The sequence below is a fragment of the Pyxicephalus adspersus genome, chromosome Z, assembly GCF_032062135.1.
Source record: "Pyxicephalus adspersus chromosome Z, UCB_Pads_2.0, whole genome shotgun sequence".
Taxonomy (NCBI): domain Eukaryota; kingdom Metazoa; phylum Chordata; class Amphibia; order Anura; family Pyxicephalidae; genus Pyxicephalus; species Pyxicephalus adspersus.
The window spans coordinates 39,489,270-39,508,707 of NC_092871.1; the positions used below are offsets into that span (position 1 = coordinate 39,489,270).

The 19,438-nt window shown below is 37.0% G+C and overlaps 1 protein-coding gene across 3 annotated transcripts in view; it reads left to right on the forward strand.

Annotated features, from left to right (window-relative positions):
- TENM1 (teneurin transmembrane protein 1) overlaps positions 1-19,438 on the forward strand; it is a 591,240-nt gene that overhangs the window by 538,723 nt on the left and 33,079 nt on the right. For all 3 annotated transcript variants that reach the window (XM_072431864.1, XM_072431865.1, XM_072431866.1), the window contains 2 exons: positions 6,343-6,515; positions 14,705-14,940. In XM_072431864.1, the coding sequence (XP_072287965.1) occupies positions 6,343-6,515; positions 14,705-14,940 (409 nt within the window). The remainder of the gene's footprint in view (positions 1-6,342; positions 6,516-14,704; positions 14,941-19,438) is intronic.

A 19,438-nucleotide genomic window follows, 5' to 3' on the forward strand; every position in this document is an offset into this window, starting at 1 on the left:
GGTACTCAGCCTTTTTCTATAATCTAATGCATAAAAAAGTACTAGTAGATTAATTCATTTGGCAATTATGAAGTTCGTAAACTGATTTAGGGACATTGAATGAAAACCCAGGGGCAGACTGATAAATGCTACAGAATTTGTAAGCAGTATATGACATTACCTAAATGTTAGAAGTAAGGATTTTTTGTGGTTCAACATCATAAGTTGTACCCTAAAAATAATAACGTTTTGTCTTGAGTTCCTTCTAAAAAAATAGCAATGCATTTCCTGGTATATGAGAGTGCCTAGACACAGGGTACCTACAACCTGTTGCTGTATTTCTACTGTGTGAGATCTAAGGTACTATGTTCCCTTACTACTAGTCTGGATGACATTTGGTGATGACACCAATGCGCTGGAGAGGAATCTGCATGGCAAGCATTTCTCTTTTATTGATTTATTCTCTGGATCAGTGCTTTGCATTCCCTTGGCCATTAGGAGTAGCTATGACATGAGGCAAAGCCCTGTTTTCTTATCAAGATGGCCTACCGCACTCAAACACACAGTATAGGACAAGACATGATAAGTTAGTAACATGGAAAGACCAGCTACAAGGAGCCTACAGACAATATTATTATTATTATTATTATACAGTATTTATATAGCGCCATCATATTACGCAGCGCTGTACATAGTCCATAGTCATGTCACTAACTGTCCCTCAAAGGAGCTCACAATCTAATGTCCCTACTATAGTCATATGTGATTAATGTAGTCTAAGGTCAATTGTTAGGGAGAAGCCAATTAACCTAACTGCATGTTTTTGGGATGTGGGAGGAAACCGGAGTACCCGGAGGAAACCCACGCAGACACGGGGAAAACCTGCAAACTCCATGCAGATAATGTCCTGGCTGGGGATTGAACCTGGGACCTAGTGCTGCAAAGGCTGGAGTGCTAACCCCTGAGCCACCGTGCTGCCCAATATTGCACCACTGTGCGTTGCACCACTGTGCGCTGCACTATAATGCATTCCCAGTGCTCCCAAAAATAGTACTGGCCCAATGTTTCGACAGCTATGCAGCATTGGGCAGTCGATTCATTTTGTATGTAATGTGCGTAGAAATGGGCATTCAGAATGAATTATTATATTAAGTTCATTTTAAGGCACAACAAACCTGGTTTCTATTTAATCTCTTCTTCTATGGCAAGTGATTTGCATAAGCTGAAATGGTGTGTCATAAATCAGCTGCAAATACAAGGAAGCATTTCCTTTTCTTTTTTCCCCAAGGGATCATCTGTAACACCATAACTTTGTAGCAAGTGACTAGGTGAGGGGCACAGGGATTTAAGTGTCACATGTGTGCCAGCATGTCAGTTTATGTTGAGCATGGATAGAACCTGAAAAAAGATGGCACAGTTCTTCTGCAGAGAAAACTGTGCATTGTCAGGGGGAGTATTGTGCTGTGGGAGAGCTAATAAATACCTGGAAATGTTAGACTCGTTACTGGCTGTGTATGCATTACTTCATTTTATTAAATATATTTTTTCTAAATTGTCATAGCAAACAATATAATATATATGCCTATAAACATAGGAAGGATAAAAGGTAATTACAATATCCCAATCTTTACCTGAACACTGGATCTCCCTTGGGGGCCTTGCTTGCCAAAGACCCAAAAAATTAGGTAGCAAATCAGCCCATATTATCAAGCTTTTTTATTGTTTAATTCTGGGGTGGTGGTTCGGTGGCTCTCACCTTGCAGTACTAGGATCCTAGGTTACAACCAGGACATTATTTGCATGGAGTATGTATGTTCACCCTATATTTGTGTTGGTTTTCTTTGGGAATCATACTGCATGATTAATTGGATTTTCCAATATATTTATTGGATTGGATTCTCCATTGGATTCTCCATTATACATAGACTGCGGTTGGGACATTAGATTGTGAGCTCCTGAGGGACAGTTAATAGTATGATTCTGGAGTGCCATGCATTATGGTCAGCTCTAAATAAAAACATCCGAATAATAAACTATTTCTGCATATTGCAATATGTCAGGATTGGATCCATGCAAACTTGTAAAGTTACTAAGAGGTCCACATTAAGTAATTACAATGTTTGGCTTCCACTCACTCAGTGTGAATATATGAACCTGATCCAGTGAATGGCAATTGCTGAATGTATTTTATCAGATCAACCCTATAGGAGTCCATAGTGTTTTCTTGTTAGACAGTGCCATCTAGTGGTATGAGTAAAGAAGGACACATATCTGGTTAACCAATTTGTCAAAACATTTTACATGCTACTTTTAAACTATCTGAAATAATTTTTTTTATTTAAAGATTTTTTTTTACATTAAAATGAGACACTTAAAAGCAATTGTACAGTTATTCAATGTAAGATACAATAACATATTGTTTCTTTTGTTACTTTTAGCTGAAGTGTATATTAGTCATTGGAGACCTCACCATGAACTGTGTTTTGTAAAGAACAGAAGTACCTAGCACATGTTGTGAGCTGTAATAAAAACTGCATTTTCTAGAAGGTTCTTTGTCAAGCATTTGAATAAGCCTAGGTCAACAATACTGCTCAGACATGAAGCAGTGGTATACAGCCTGGGAAAAAATAAATGCATGAATATAGCTGTGCAGAGAGTATTTGATAGAATTCAGCCTGTGAGACTTTTCTTCCACATCACCAGAGCTGACGATATCTGACAGATTCCTACAAACTGTCACGCCAATTACATGCACAAACCGAGACCATGTCCTCAGATAAATCCAACACTGATAACTTGTAGCTGTTCCTCTGGAGAATATTATATGCTATGGAGATTTAGTTTAAACAATGCATTTGTAACACAATTAAAAAAGAATGAGACAAAACTGGTGTTTATTAGTAAAAGCTGGAGCAAAGGAAAAGTGACCCATCGCCTATAGCAAAATCAGGTATCAGCTTACACTTTCGTCTGGATACTGGCAAAACTTAGATGGCCTATGAAAAAAAAGATGGTGCAGCAAGTCTTCAGCAGATTGTTGAATTCATTGGACCTGATTTATTAAAGCTCTCCAAGTCTTTAATAATGTATTGGATTTCTTTAAAGTAATTTGCAAATCGCTAGCAAATGTTTGCAGTCATGGACCAGATCCATTTCAGGTTTGCGGGATCACCCAGCTTCATTGATGAAAGTAAATCCTCTCCAGCCTTGGAGAGATTTAATAAATCTGTGATATTGTTTCAATTGGAAGATGTTTGATTTGTTGCTGTGTGAAATTGCAATGCTTTGTCCAGTTAATTATTGTTCAATCAAATGGAATCTAGCTACTGTGGACAGCATTTCTACTTTTATTTTGGCCTAAGTGTTTTACATCAGCCAAAATGTGTAGGTCTAATAAAAAGGTATACAATATGTTACAATTCTGATATTAAAAAAAAAAAACCTATTTGATGTTTCAATAGCAAAAAAAAAAGTCTAAAGGCAAACCTCCTCCTACCCTCCAACTTTATACCTACCAAGATCTGACAGCAGACCCTTGCCGTGTTTTTTACATTACCATTTAACAGTAGATGCTGCTGTGCATGGCAGTCCAATAGAATTCCATTGGGTTGTGTCCCAAGAGAAGCAGAGACAGTATATCTAGGTAGTCATTGCAATTTTCTTCCTATGGTAAACATGATAACTTTGACTGGCTGTATGTGGCCATTTCCCGTTGTGATTTTTGTATGTACAAAAATATTCAGGTCAAAACTCCATTTATTAAAGATTGTTTAATGGCCTGGAGATAAATTGTTAACATCACACAGTGGCGCAGTCACTTGACTTTGTTGTTTGCTAAAATGCATTAATTTTCTTTTTTTTTATAATATGATCAAATGTTTTCTATATAGTTCTGTCAGAATAATACTGGATAAGCCTTAGGGCACATGTCAACAGGCTTTGAGCTTTTGTTGATGGCATCAGTTCGACACCAGTTTAAGAAACTTTTGAGATCATTACATATAATTGCAGATCCAATGAACCTTCTGACCTGTATTTGCCCTTCCTCAGGCATTCCAATTTATTTGTTAGGTAAAGCAAAACCCATCAGGAAGGAAGAGCATCTCACTGACACTTGGGATGATATGGCCATGTCACACAAGCAGTTGTGTAGCAGCTAAATACATTGTTCTCTTTGTTGTTGTTGCTGGAAAAGATCATCTACATTTATTGCTATTGATGGTAGCTATAAATTCACCAGCTTCATTCTATACATTCCTCCAGTGCAGCTGCTAATGAACACATCACACTGGCGATTTATAGCTGCCTAGAGAAGCATCATAGCCATCAAAGCAAGCAACAACAGCACTCTGTAGCATCTACAAATCAAAATAACTGACCGGTATAAAGGGCACGGTCAAAACACCCCGAGGCCCAAGGAGGCAAAGGAAATAAAAAACAAACACCTATAACATAATAAGAGAACAAAAAAAGAATGTGTCTATGCAGTATTGTATTATATGTTTTAGAATCCTCATATTTATTACAAACATTCATGCAACAAACAGGATAGGAAGGCCTAGAGCATACGAGTGAAATGGGTATTAGTGCAAGGCCGGCATGACTCAGCAGACGGGGAGACGCAGAGGGTTAATGATTAGATAATGGCACATGCTGGAGGGAGAGGAAAGGGGAGGGGGGGGAGAGAGATGCACGAGGGTAGGATAGGAGGGGTTAATAGGAGATAAAAGGTCAGAAAGAGGAGTCAAAGACTGTTTTTCACAAGGGACAGCTAGAAGGGAAAGGTTTCCCGCCCTCCCTCCCTAATGATGTTTTGTTTGGGGGCTTTCTATGAGTAGAGGGCTGTTGGGGCGGTTGAGGTCCTCGGGGGGAGTGTGTTTTTTGCTAATAATTATGTTGAGGGGGGGAACCCATCTAAGGTATGGAGTCCCCAGTGTGGTTGTTCGATCCGGAAAAGTGTTGATGGGGTCTGCACGAGTAAGGGTCATGGCGTTCCCGAGCTGGTATGGGCGGCTGGGAACAATTTCATTGGGAAGGTGCAGAGCCCAAAGTTTTAATAAAGGGTGGACCCCAGAAGACCTGCAAACAGGATATTATAATTTCAATTGTTTTCTGCAAGGTTATTGTTGATTTATATCTTGATTATATTATTTGATATATATATATATATATATATATATATATTGTTGTTCAGTTAAAATAATTTACATGTTTTGTATTGGTTATGTATTTATATTTATATATATTTATATGGTTTAGGTAATAATATAAATGGTTATTATTCGTGATTAATATGTTATTTAATATGCTATGTTAATAAAAGGCCTGCGGGCCATTTAAGCAACGTGGTGTGTTTAATGTGTATGGGTAAGGGGCGGTGGATGTTGGGAGTAAAATAATAGGTATGATGAGGGGAAGTTATTTTGAGCAAGTTGACCAAGCTATGTCTTGCGGCAGTCATGATTTTTTTCCCCTAAAATGTTGCATTTATTTATTCCAAAGGATAAAACACATTATATACAATAAACAAAAACAGTAAAAGATAATCTTCAATAATATAGTTTAGGCTGCGTACACACGTCAGGTGATTCTTGTCAGATAATGGCCTCAGGGCTGATATCGAATGAGAATCTGATGTGTCGTTCATGGATCTGTCCTTGCGACAGCTTTGTATGTACAGCACTCGTTTATGCTTCGTCCAGGGTGAAACACGTTGGGTAATAAGGCTGTGGGCAACCAAATAATCTATTGTCTCTTCGCTACTTTGCCTTGGCGATTAGCCTTCTCGCTATATTTGGATGTCAAAAACATACAACTATTGAAGTAGGTGACTGACATCGAGCAAATATATTTTCTATCAACATTAGGATCAAGGATACTGAGGTCCTGCTCTGTTTTGCATATCAAGCAGTATAATATTGTATTTATATGTCACAATGTTGATAATACACTCTAAATTGCCAAAAAAAAACTTTTTGTCCTCCTCTCTTTTTTGCTTAGTTTGTAGGTATAACCAGGGTTGCCAATCATCCCATTGAGGGGAAAAATCAAGTGATATATACAGTTTACTCCACCAGTACTTGCTTTAACATTTGCTGCTACTGATATAATTCAATACTTTTCTACATCTGGTATGACATTTGTAAACCATAAATCAATAATAGATACTATCCTACTCTATATATTATTGGGGAAAAATTAAAAACAACTCCATGTTATGTTGATGGTGTTATTCAGTTAACAAATATAACATCTATGTGGCTATATACTTACAATTACTATGTATAAAAAAGTATACCTGAACAGAAATTGAACCTTGAGCTTTTTCTAAAAAAATTATGTGTTTTCATATGCTATTTAAAGGTATGACCCTGAAGGACATTTAACAAACGCAACCTTTCCAACCGGAGAAGTCAGCAGTTTTTACAGTGATATGGAAAAATCAACCCAAGTTGAGTTAGACACTTCGAACAAAGAAAATGTTATCACAACCACCAATATATCTGCAACAAGCATTGTCTACACATCAAAACAAGGTAGTGTGGAAATTATAACAAAACAGGTCAATGTTAACAAGGAGAAAGCTTTTTTTTATTTTTGGTAGAGGTCATGTTTATTTACCTAGTCCCTCTGCTTTCACTGCATATAATGCCTTCCCTATGTCATTCACATTGATATTTATAGATTAGAGACAAGGTGTTTGGACTGATTGTGAATCACACAAACTTTCTCAATATTTTAACTGTTAATTTTTAAAGTGATTAAGAACTGGATTTGCATAGACAAACATTACGTAATGGCAGCCTTTATCTTACTAAAGACATGAGATGATGTCCACAACATTTATTACAGATCTATTTCAATCACTTGCATAAATCTTTGGATTTAAATTAATATCATTATTAAAAGAGCAGAGACTGTTGATACAAGCTTAATTTTAACTAAACAATTTTGATTGGCTAGGAATATCTATTGTCATATCAGTTATATCTCCATGTGGTTTGTTGACCAAGAGGTACCACCACAGGTTGCACTGTGTGCATACATTCATTATAGATCCAATCATTATTGGCCAGAAGATGGGTTCTGTTTATGAAACAGAGAATCTGACATTTCCTCAAACATATCCTGGTGGGAATCAACTACTGCCAATAAAACAAAAGGACCTGCAAGATTTCCATGAGGGAATGTCTGATTCCTTGTTTTGAAAATAGACTCCTATGTGTCCCATGTCACTTAGCAGCAAAAAAACAAACATAATTTTTACTTTACATTAACCTCCCTAGCGGTTACCCCGAGTGTGACTCAGGCTAGAAAAAAGTGGCTGAAAGCGGTAACCCCGAGTCACACTCTGGGTAGGTAAACCTATAGAAAGGTAAGTAAATACAGCCCTTACCTGATCCCCCGGCGTCCCGCATCGTCCATTGCTGCAATCTCTGTGTTTTTTTTTCTTCCTCCGGGCGCTTTCTGCACCCAATGAGTCACCGGGGAGTTCCCGGTGACATTGGTGCGTGTGTATGTTGCCGGCGGGGCGGGAAATTCAAAATCCATTTGTATTGCATTCAATACAAAATAACTGTATTAAATGCAATACATTGGATTTATATGTGTAAATTCAGTACATTGTTTTCAAGAACATTTATTTTATAGTATATATAATAGTATAAGTATAAGTATATAAGTATATTATTTTTACATGATTTTTCAAACTTTATTATACTCATACTATTATATTATACTGTAAAATAAATTTTCATGAAAAACAATGTACCGCTTTTAGACATATAAAACCGGAAAGAAATGAACAGCTAGGGAGGTTAAAGGGCTGTCTACCTCTTTATGTAAAGTGAAAATTCTGAGTTTAGGTACGCTTGAAGGCATCAAGGATGTAACTCGATATGTGTTCTTCACTCGGTTCGATCAGTGGAATGGGAGGTATAATAAAAGGATGAACTAGGCTTATGTAAACTCATACAGGGATTGCTGATTTACTGAAATTTTTCATCTCTGCTGAATGCCTTTCATTCCAGCATAAAAATGATAATTTATGGCCCCCAAAGGTGAGAAAACCAAAAAGCACATTGAGTAGATGCCTTCCTCAATCCTGTCTGACATTACAGCATAGACAAGCTAACTAAACAAAGCAGTGCTTCCACTGGTTTGAGTTACAATGTAAAGCATCTGATATTGTTTCTATTTTAGTACCATATAAATTGTAATAATTGTATCATATAATATTTAGCATGCATGCAGTAATGGCCTTGTGAGGCTTTACCAAATGATTTAAAATGTTACAAAATCTCTGCGATCTTTGGAAGAGGCCATTTCTTTTTCTGTTGGTTATTTGAAGTCTATATGCCGTCTTATTACAAATTTAGGACACAAAATTACATAATTTACAGTTTTTTGTTTGTTTATTCATTCTGACATTTGCTACTCATACTTCATCTAACAATTAGAGCCTGCAAGCAGAAGTGAAAGGTTTAGACTGTAAACCGTTTCATCCACCCTCATTAACACACAATGTCTTAACATGTAAATATTTCAGTGAGTATTACAGCACTGAAGGAAATAATCCTTTCCTGCATTTCTACTAAGTATAAACACATAATGCTTAATTGCCCACAGTGTAGCTGTCATGTTCTCATTTGTACATACAATGACATGCAGGATAGGGATGTCAGTTGTTAATCTTGAACAAAGCTGAGCGTTGAGCTACAGGCCTCTTTGGAATAAAGTACATTCAACTACTTACCTTCTGTTTTCATTCACAAGGAAATTACCCAATTGAAAGTGATAAATAATTTGGGTGCTCTAAAGAAAAAAAGAAATGTAGTAGGAATAGGCTTGCACATTCATCACTTTCTGTAGTACTTGTTCACCTACCTTACCCTTATCTCAGACTTTACACATTGAAGTATTTTTATAATATGACCAAGTTTACAAAAGTGGTGCACAAAGTTTATGCTATGTTCTATGTCGAGTTTATAAGCTGTAATGCTAAGTTCAGACAGACAGTTGATCACAGCTGACCCACAATTTAGGGCTTTCAACCAATCCTTTACTATCCCTAAGCACTGGTTGTCATTGAAGGAATAAGTTGAAGTCTCCTTTTTGCTCATATGTTTGCCTGTGGTGGTGTTGGGGTTCAGTTTATCAGCTTCAGAGCAGTCTGCTGCTTCGCTGCTTCCACAGGAACACTATTGCATGCATTTTAAAATCAAGTTTCCAATAGTATGGGAGGACAACGGCATATATGCCCGCCAACCATGAACAAATACAAATGCATGCAAACACCTGTCAAAACCACTAATTGGCACACCTGAGAGCCTAACAGTTAAAGGTGAGTGCCTGGGAATAGTTTTCAACTAAACTTAGTCTTAAGAAACAAGTAAAACCAGACAATACAGTCTTTATTGGGATCTTTAAGAATCAATTACTTTGCAGTATATGTAGCTAGAGAGATCCATGAGGCCCATAAATATTTAGACAGAGACAACTTTTTTTTTATTTTGGTTCTGTACATTACCACAATAATTTTAAATGAAACAACTCAGATGCAGTTGAACTGCAGACTTTCATCTTTACTTCAGTGGGTTGAACAAAAATATTGCATAAAAATGTGAGGAACTAAAGCCTTTTTTTAACGCAATCTTTTCATTTCAGGGGCTCAAAAGTAATTGGACAAATTAAAAAGCTGAAAATAAAATGTTTATTTCCCATTCTTGGTTGAAAACCCTTTGCTGGCAACGACAGCCTGTAGTCTTGAACTAATGGACATCACCAGATGCTGGGTTTCCTCCTTTTTAATGCTCTGCCAGGCCTTTACTGCAGCGGCTTTCAGTTGTTGTTTGTTTGTGGGGCTTTTTGTCCGAAGTTTAGTCCTCAACAAGTGAAATTCATGCTCAATTGAGTTCAGATCAGGTGACTGACTTGGCCATTCAAGAATATTCCACTTCCTTGCTTTAAGAAACTCCTGGGTTGCTTTGGATGTATGTTTTGGGTCATTGTCCATCTGTATTATGAAACCGCTCCCAATCAGTGTGACTGCATTTGCCTGGATTTGAGCAGACAGTATGTCTCTGAACACCTCAGAATTCATTTGGCTGCTTCTGTCCTGTGTCACATCATGGATAAACACTAGTGTCCCAGTGCCACTGGCAGCCATGCACGCCCAAGCCATCACACTGCCTCCGCCATGTTTTACAGATGATGTGGTATGCTTTGGATCATGAGCTGTTCCATGCCTTCTCCATACTTTTTTCTTGCCATCATTCTGGTAAAGGTTGATCTTGGTTTCTTATGTCCAAAGAATGTATTTCCAGAACTGTGCTGGCTTTTTTAGATGTTTTCGAGCGAAGTCAAATCTAGCCTTTCTATTCTTGAGGCCTATTAGTGGCTTGCACCTTGCAGTGCACCCTCTGTATTTACTTTCATGCAGTCTTCTCTTTATGGTAGACTTGGATATCGATACTCCTACTTCCTGGAGAGTATTGTTCACTTGGTTGGCTGTTGTGAAGGGGTTTCTCTTCACCATGGAAATGATTCTGCGATCATCCACCACTGTTATCTTACATGGACGTCCAGGTCTTTTGGCCTTGCAGAGTTCACCAGTGATTTTGTTACTTTCTCATGATGTACCAAACTGTAGATTTTGCCACTCCTAATATTGTAGTATTATTGTAATATTGCAGCTTATGGATGGCTTGTTTCAAATCAACTCCAGGCCTTTTATCTGCCTAATTGATAATGACATAACACAGGATTTGCCCACACCAGCCCATGAAATAGCCTTTGAGTCAGTTGTCCAATTACTTTTGAGCCCCTGAAATAAAGTGATTGTGTAAAAAAAAGGCTAACTTTTTGTTCATCCAACTGAATTAAAGCTGAAAGTCTGCAGTTCAACTGAGATGATTCATTTAAAATTAATTGTGGTAATGTACAGAACCACAATTAGAAAAAAGTTCTCTTTGTCCAAATATTTATGAACCTACCTGTAAATATTTAATTAACATAGTTAGAACATAGGTATAATTTATTTAAAATATAAATAATGAAAGGTAAAAACTTGTAATTCAGTAGCACAGTGTTTTTTCTTATATTTTTAGCTCTTTGTGTTCAGGGTTTCAGAGTACAAACTGTGTCATGCATGATAGGCCCAATGAGGTTGCTGGTCATACCCACTCAAAGGTTGATTTTATAAAGGAGTAGAGAATATTTAATGATTAGTTTTCTTTTTTTTCACTTAGGTCATCCAAATGTATTGCAAATACTTATTTTTTAAATTACCCTTGCTCATTGTTGGGTATTTTGTATGAACAATTTTTCAACCTATTTATTAGGTTAAATTAAATATTCACCTTAACATTTTTATACTCCTTTAGAACATTAGCCACAAAGTATAAGACAGCTGGAAACTCTGCAGGTGTCAGCAGTTTTGCAATGTCTTGCCTGATAAATTGTCTGTTGCCAATATTGATGTGCATGGACCCAGCAATTTAATAATGCAAAAGTGCCATACAACTAATGAGGTGAAAATCGGTCTGAGCCAAAAACAGAGGTCACAGGACACAAAATCAGTATGAATTACAAATTGTAAACCAAACTTCATTCATATAGCAGGTGTTGGTGTTTTCATCCAATAAAAAACCCAGCCCAACAAAAATAAATTCATTGTAGAGTATAGTCCAGCGATGGCGAACCTATGGCACGTGTGCCAGCCGTGGCACGCGAAGGCCTTGCAGCTGGCACGCGGGAAGGTCCGCAATTAAGATATGCAGTGCGGCAGGAGGCGAGTGTGCCGGTGTCTGCTTTGCAGCTCACCTGGCAACAGGGCCGGACTGGCCATTGGGAGGACCGGGCATTGTCCCGGTGGGCCGCGGCCCATCCTCCTGTGCTGGCTGCAGTCCTGTGAGTGGATGTTTAGCCTGCGGATGAGCACAGGGGGCCAGGTAAGTATGGATGGGAAAAATCTCGGGGTTAACCATGCTTGCAATTTTTTTGTGCCCGAACGAAGGTCGGGCTTAACGGCAAGGTGGTTAACAATTTTTTTTCTATTAAAGGACTGGCTAAACAACAAAAAGAACTGGTAGGTTTAACACAAGTGTCTTTTTAGTGGACAAGTGTCTTTTTTAGTCTGGTGGAATGTATTACTGCCTCTTTCATATAATTAAACTACTGCAACTGCTGGGTTGTATCAGATCTAAAATCATGTTTATTATATACTCAGCTATAAAAATATATCATGCATACAGAACCATAATTACTGCTTTTTTATGTCAGATTTAATTATTACTGTTTTGCTGGGGTAATCCTTTCTTTTTCTGTTATATTATTCCTATTTGTTTCAACAATGTAGATAATCTAGAAATTAAAGAAGTGCACTAGCAATTATCAAAATTGATATATTTCATTTTATTTTAGAGTATGACTAGAATAAACACAGACAGCCTAATTAAAATAAACAGCAGTACATGTTAAAGAGAACACAGTCTGTATTGCTTTAAAGGCTGTCATTAGCATATACAATGTGCATGTGTTCTCATTCATGAATATTAATAATAAAAAAGGCTGTGGCAATGTTTTTCTTAGCAGAATTTAAAATTGTAAAGTCACCTATTGCAATCCTTTAGTATAGAACTCTTAGGTGACGGATCTTGGGTTACGATTTACTAAATTACTAAAGCAATACTGGCAATAGCACTGCATGTTTCTCTTTCAAAAAAAGGAATGAAACTTCTGGTGCCATTTTTTTATATTCTGACAGATGATTTAAAGGATTTAAAATATTCAGCAAAATTCGACCTGCAAAAGAAGAGACATATTTACCTGTTCCGCTGCCACATCCACAAGCCTTGTATTGCTACAGGGCATGGTAGTGATGTAGGGAGGGATCAATGAAAGAAACCATAGTGCACAACAGAGGGCACAGGTTTTTCACATTTTAGAATATGAAGCGTGTAAGGGTTTATATGGATAACTTTGAGAAGATTGAGGGAGCAAGGGAGTTGTTTATCAGGTGGTATTTCTTGTATTTTTTAACCCATTGACAGAACTGATTTAAAGCTTACCTTCAAAGAGGAGTTGGCAATACAGTGCTTAAAGCAGTGCTGTCCAACTCCAGACCCACATACAACACAAGATTTTCATATAAACAGATTGATTTTTATGACTTACAAAATTAATTGCTGCCTGTTAGAGAAATACTAAAAATGTAAACAGATCCTGGTCCCCAAAGATCCATGGCTTAAAGAAATTAGTGAGAACAGGAATGTGGGAGCTGCCAATTCTAATTTGGTGTTCGAAGGTGAAGGCTTCAGGATGGTTTGTCTGTATATAGATATGCTACCTAGTAAGTCACTGGCCAGGAACAAGCAACCAAGAATTTAAAGTGGAACCAAAGTTTCATTTTAAGTTTGTACGATCAGGCAGGTCATTATTGCAGAAAGAGACAGGTTATATCCCTTCTGGAGTAATGCATCTTACCTGCCTGATCACTCTGGATTTCTGAAATCAAACTGAGCTGCGCATGCACTGCATTAGCTGTGGTTGCCAGGGAAAACTGGCATTTCTGGCTTCTCTTGTATATGCTGGGATGAATGAGTGGGAGGTACATGGCATGGCCAATTAAGATGACCAAATATTGTCCAGAAAATGTAACTCTTCGGGGAATGTATTACCTTCCACAGAGAGTAATGCTGTTTTGTTCTCCAAAAATATAGAGCTATCTTTGTTTAGGCAGCATCTGTAGTCAACATCTACTTTGTGATTTGCTTCAGAGGTACAGTGGGATTGATTTACTAAAAGAGTTTGGACAAGGTTAATCATAACTTTACAAGGGTAAATTTACTTAGTAGGTGAGATATAGCTCTGCTGACTTCAGCAATCAGATCAAGGGGAATCAAAAATCATGTAATTTTAAAGCTCCTTGTGTGTGATTGGGTATTCTTATCAAACTGAATTTTTACAACATTCAAAAAGCTATAGATTTATTTCTAAACTCCTTCACTAAATCAACCCCAATGATTCAGTCTGATCACTGGGGGGGAAGAGACTAAGGATATGTTTTTTCCTGCCTGCAATAGACTGCTATCAGTGGGGTTGATTTACTAAGCGAGTTTATGCTCCTAATTTAGCAAAGTGAAAATCACCCTGCAGAAGATAATTTACTTACCTTAGTGCATGTGGGGAAAATTCACTCTGCAAAAAATACTCAAACACACACAAAGAAATGTAACAAAAAAATGTAATAAAAACTCGGAGAAGATGCGCAGAAGGAGTGCCCAAGAGCATCCCGGAATGCCTGAGGTAGGTACCCCGGGAGGCTATGCGCTCCCATTCATTTTCTATCGTCTAGGCGAACAAGAATTAAGGGGCAGTGCTGCACCCTTTTTTTTAAAAAAAAAAGGGTGTTGCACTTAAAACAAAAAACAAACTAACAGAATTTTTACTTTATCTAAAAGGGTACGCTTTAGGTTCATTATGCTTCACAGTGTATTAATTTACTTTGCTAAGTGAACAGCCAAAATTTCTTTAGTATATCAACCCCATTGCCTCATGAACCATGAATGCAAATTGTGTAGGCTTCCTAGCACAATACTATTAAAGCAGGACATTACAATTACATACCATGAATTTTATTGTTGAGGTAGAAAAAAGCTTTCCAAACAAAACAATGATTAAGTATATGTTCAGTAGCTAACATTAACCATTTATCTATTGGCAGAAAATACTGTTAACACCTATCGTGTTAACCCTGATGGCTCTCTGCGGGTGACCTTTGCCAGTGGAATGGAAATCAGTCTAAATGCAGAACCCCACATCTTAGCAGGAGTGGTCAGTCCAACATTGGGCAAATGTAATATCTCACTACCTGGGGAGCACAGCCCCAATCTTGTTGAGTGGCGACAACGTAAGGAACAGAACAAAGGCAATATCTCCTCTTTTGAACGACGATTAAGGGTAAGACTTTTTCACTGTCATATTACACCTTCCTGTAATAAATTACATGCGTCTTCTTCTATGCTATTACTGTGTGGGAAGAACCAATGTTTTTCATGTTCTGTAACTGCAAAGTAAAAATCATCAAATAGAACTATGCTCTATACTAACATTGGGGGATTTAAAGCAAAAACATAAACTTCTGTTTAGAGTGTCATATTTATTTGTTTATGCCATTTGCTTGGCTGTATCAAAGAGTAAGAATAAATATTTTCATACTGTGAATTGTAAATCTATCATTCATCAAAATAAGAAGACTTTCTAAAGAAAGGCATAGTGGGAGATTTTATCCTGTGAAGAGTAAAATGTGTTTTTTAGTTATCAGGGGATTTCCAATATCTTTTTTTGAAGACCTAGTAAACAGCATGTTAAAATGGGCACAGCACTCCAAATAACCAATACAGAGAGGATTTATAAACATAATATTCTGCTCACTAATTCTGCACACTGAATTTAAATGTTCCCTGCTGCAATGGCTTTATGAATTCTTCCATCTCTGTGAATTGAAGTAGCTATACTTGGTCCAAGGTGAAAGCCAAGAGAAGGTGAGAAAAATAATTTCTTCCTATTTTCACATAAGCAAGTATTTAAAAGAGTTCATTTCATTTATTAGGCACAGGATATGCATGGTTAAAGGGTATAATAATCTTTAGGTATAATAGTTTAGATTTAGTTTTACACTGTCGTGGGCCTCTGTGTGTCTCCACCTTAACCCTACCCTATAGTGTACTGACATATGGCATGACTTATCTGATATCACTATTTTACCATTTTTCTGAATTATGAACGTTCACACAGTGTTTAATGAAGAAGTTGTAAAAACTCAAGCATAGGCTCTATGGAAAGAGGAAGGGCAAAGTGTCTTGTGTGGGGAATCCTCTAGGATATCACAATGCACATATTTGGTGATTTTTTCATGTGTATGTGTCTTCAGCAGCAAAGTATATTAAAAGTCTAGACTGGAAACACTGTTATATGTGTTGGTATTTAAATCTAAAACTGATCCTTGCAAACAGCTAAATCCAAATGTGAAATACATAAATTTGAGTCCTTTTACCTACCAAGATGAGCATTCCAGCCCTTACATGGCTTTTCTTGCAGTTTAATTAAAAAGGTAATTTTTTAAAGATTTCCTCTTTATTCCTATTGTGCCATGAAAAAAAATGTGGGGGAGTAAACAGTTAAAATTACTCTTTTTAAAAAATGTGAGCAGTTCATTTCTTTAGGATTTTTGCTGTGTCATCCTTTAGAAAAAAAGGATCCTCTATTTCTGTACCATTCAATGCATTAATTCAACTTGCACATTTGCTGCAGGTCAGTGAATGACAATGTTAGTCCTGATATTGAAGTACCTGCAGTGATGGGTAAATATGTTGATTTAGGAAGCTCCCCTTCAAAAGTTTGCAGAGAATGACAGGAGTGAGTTATTTGTTGCCATCCATGTATCATTTTAAATGCAGCTAACCTAAAAAAAGGCCAGGTGCAAAAAGTTGTCATACAGTTCATTAGCAGATAACATTACTGGCTTATCGACAGCTCTTTACCAGTGGCAAGCAAGATATGGTGGATATTTCCTTTGACTTTACTAAATGTCATTATGCCAGTATCAGAAATAAAGAAATAATGCCAAGATATGCAATAAAGGTCAGCTCTACACTAAAAAGAATACAAATGTAACAGTAGGTAGATAGTTGACATCAATCATACAGTGCAAGTCCCAAAGTCATTATATTGAACACAGTGTATTGAATATAGCCAGTTGCGACAGACAACATTCAGAAACCAAATTTGGAGTGCTAAAAATGTTCGGCCAAATAATCACGTTTCTCCCTATGATTAGTACAAATAAGGGAGGAAAAAGCAAAGATGGCTTTTTGGCAACAAACCAAAAGATGCTTAAATACTTTCTAATAAACTAATATCAAAACAATAAGCTATATTTAATATGTGAATGTCATACATAGCATTTTTCACTAGACACAATTCTTCTACATGTTCAATAACCAAGATCAATCAATAATCATAAAAAGTGTAACAATCAAGTGACTGTTATAAATGTACAAATGAAATGACTACTGAAGTTTCATCATGTTTTCTGACGCATTTTGCACTATGGCTTCCTCAGGGGATCCCGAGACTCATAAGTGTTCGTTGGTTGTTGCAAAAAAAAAAAGGAAGTGGGAGAAGAAGGAGTTTAGTTCCTGGAATTTTTATCACTTTTTGGATAATCAAGTGAAAGTAGAGCTTAAATAATCCTAGCTTGGTTATTGTAAGAGAAAAATTGGAGGAGGTAACTTGGTTCCCAGAATTTTTACTCTCTTTTGAGATTCTAAATCAATGAGGTTTATATTGGTTGGTAGATGAGTAAAGGAACGGAGTGCCAGCAGCCAGCTGGACAGCACTGTGCAAAGGGATTTTAGGATTTGTCAAACTGCTTGGCAAAATAGTTAGGAAAATTTGTTGGAAATTGGGGATTCTGCCTTTGAACCAAGATGAGCCTTGTATATTTCTATTTCTGTACAAAACAAGTAGTGAAGTATTGTTATTGTGACATTCAGAAAAGAAAAGCCTTAGCAGATTTGTATTCCTCTAAGTGTAATTAATTGTTCTAGTGGTGTCTCATGAAGCTGCCTAATGTTCCATAAGGTAAATGAGTTCTATTTTGCAGTTAGGTGATATCCAGCATAATTTTTGATTTTAACAAAACACACATAAGCTTCAGCTTGATTAAACTGCTCACCACAGGGATAGTGGAACTGTAGTTTCAGCAAGATTATAAAACAAGAAAGTAAGGGCACCAAACACTAACACTAGAATGCTTTATTTTCCAATACACAAAAGTGGCAGATTAGATAAATTCCCCTCCCAAAGCATTTGACTATGAATTATGACTCAAGAGTAAAGTCATAAATCAATGACATCAAAAGCAATCCTCTGTCTCCATATTGTTGACCCTTTGGAAATGAAATACTCATGCATCTTCATGAATTCATTGTGGAGTTTGTGCACTTGAGATGTAATAATTATTTACTACTTGTAAAGCAAAAGTATCTTTTCAAGAGCATGTGATGTCATGTATCTCATATTGTGACTGACTTTCAAAGTCTCTGCAATAGGAATGGTCTGTGTTACTCTACGGCAAATAAGCTCAAAAGCATGAGGCTCAGACTCTTCTCTTTATTTATAGGCAAAGATAGATTTATTTACGTTTAACCTTTAAAGACAGACAGAATGGTATCTTGCCGGGTCATCCACAGATGTATGTTTACCTCTTTTAACCATCGGTTACAAGTAAATGTAACAAAGACAGTATATTGGACATACTTCATTACAGGCAGTTGAAGGACTTATTATTTATTTATATTACCCCTAGGCCAGTGATGGCAAACCTTTTAAAAAACTGAGTGCCCAAACTGCAACCTGAAACCCAATTATTTATCACAAAGTGTCAACACGGCAAATTAACCTGAATAATGAAGTTTTAGTTTAAAAAGAAAAATCATATATTAATATCTTTTGTTTTAAAAGTAAAACACAGTAACAGAGCTTTGATACAAACAACTTTTTATTGAAAGGTAAACGTTTGCATTACGCATGCTTTTGAACAGTTAATATGATTTTTGTTGTTGTATGCATGCATGCTGATAATTTGTCTAACCTTGGCTCATACTTTGTAAGTATTAGAGCAACACATGCAGCACTTTGGTCATCTGTTAGTCTGTTTCTGGTGTCTGATTTGATATAATTCAGTATTCTACGAAAGGAGGAAGAAAGAACAGGAGAGGCAGATTATTTGGCAACAAAAAACACAACATTTACTTGTTATAAGGCTAAACAGGCTAAACAAAGCTCAACTATGTACATAGGCCCTGATTCATCAAGAAGGTTGCTCGCGCATCGGTGGGTCAGTCGCGCATCAGTTTTCGCGATCTGAAATCTGAAGCCGTCACGCAATTCAGCAACTGGATGAGCTCGCGGCCGGAGCCACGCATCACCGGCAGCTTTACACTGGCGAGCTTGCATGAAAAGTGACTGTTCCCCTAAAAAATCATTCTTTCTAATGGCACACATATATTACCCTTAGCCCTTAAAAAAAAATGTTTGCGCTGTTGAAATGTTTAAAACATTTATGTGCGCTAAGAAAAAAGCATATTTTTAAATCACTTATTTCTTTTCTGTTAGGCAAGAGTGCTTATGATGCTTACGATGCCTGTTCGGATGAGCCGCTCGCGGGTAAATCCCGCGACTATCTCGCGCGAAGCCATCGGACTAGATTTTCTCACAAAAGTCACAAGCACACACACGTTCTTTTGTTTGCTTCTTATGTATATGTGTGTGTGTATATATATATATACCGTATTTTTCGGACTATAAGACGCACTTTTTCTTCCCCAAAACTGGGGGGGAAAAGTGGGTGCGTCTTATACACCGAATACATGTTAAATATAATTAAAAAAAA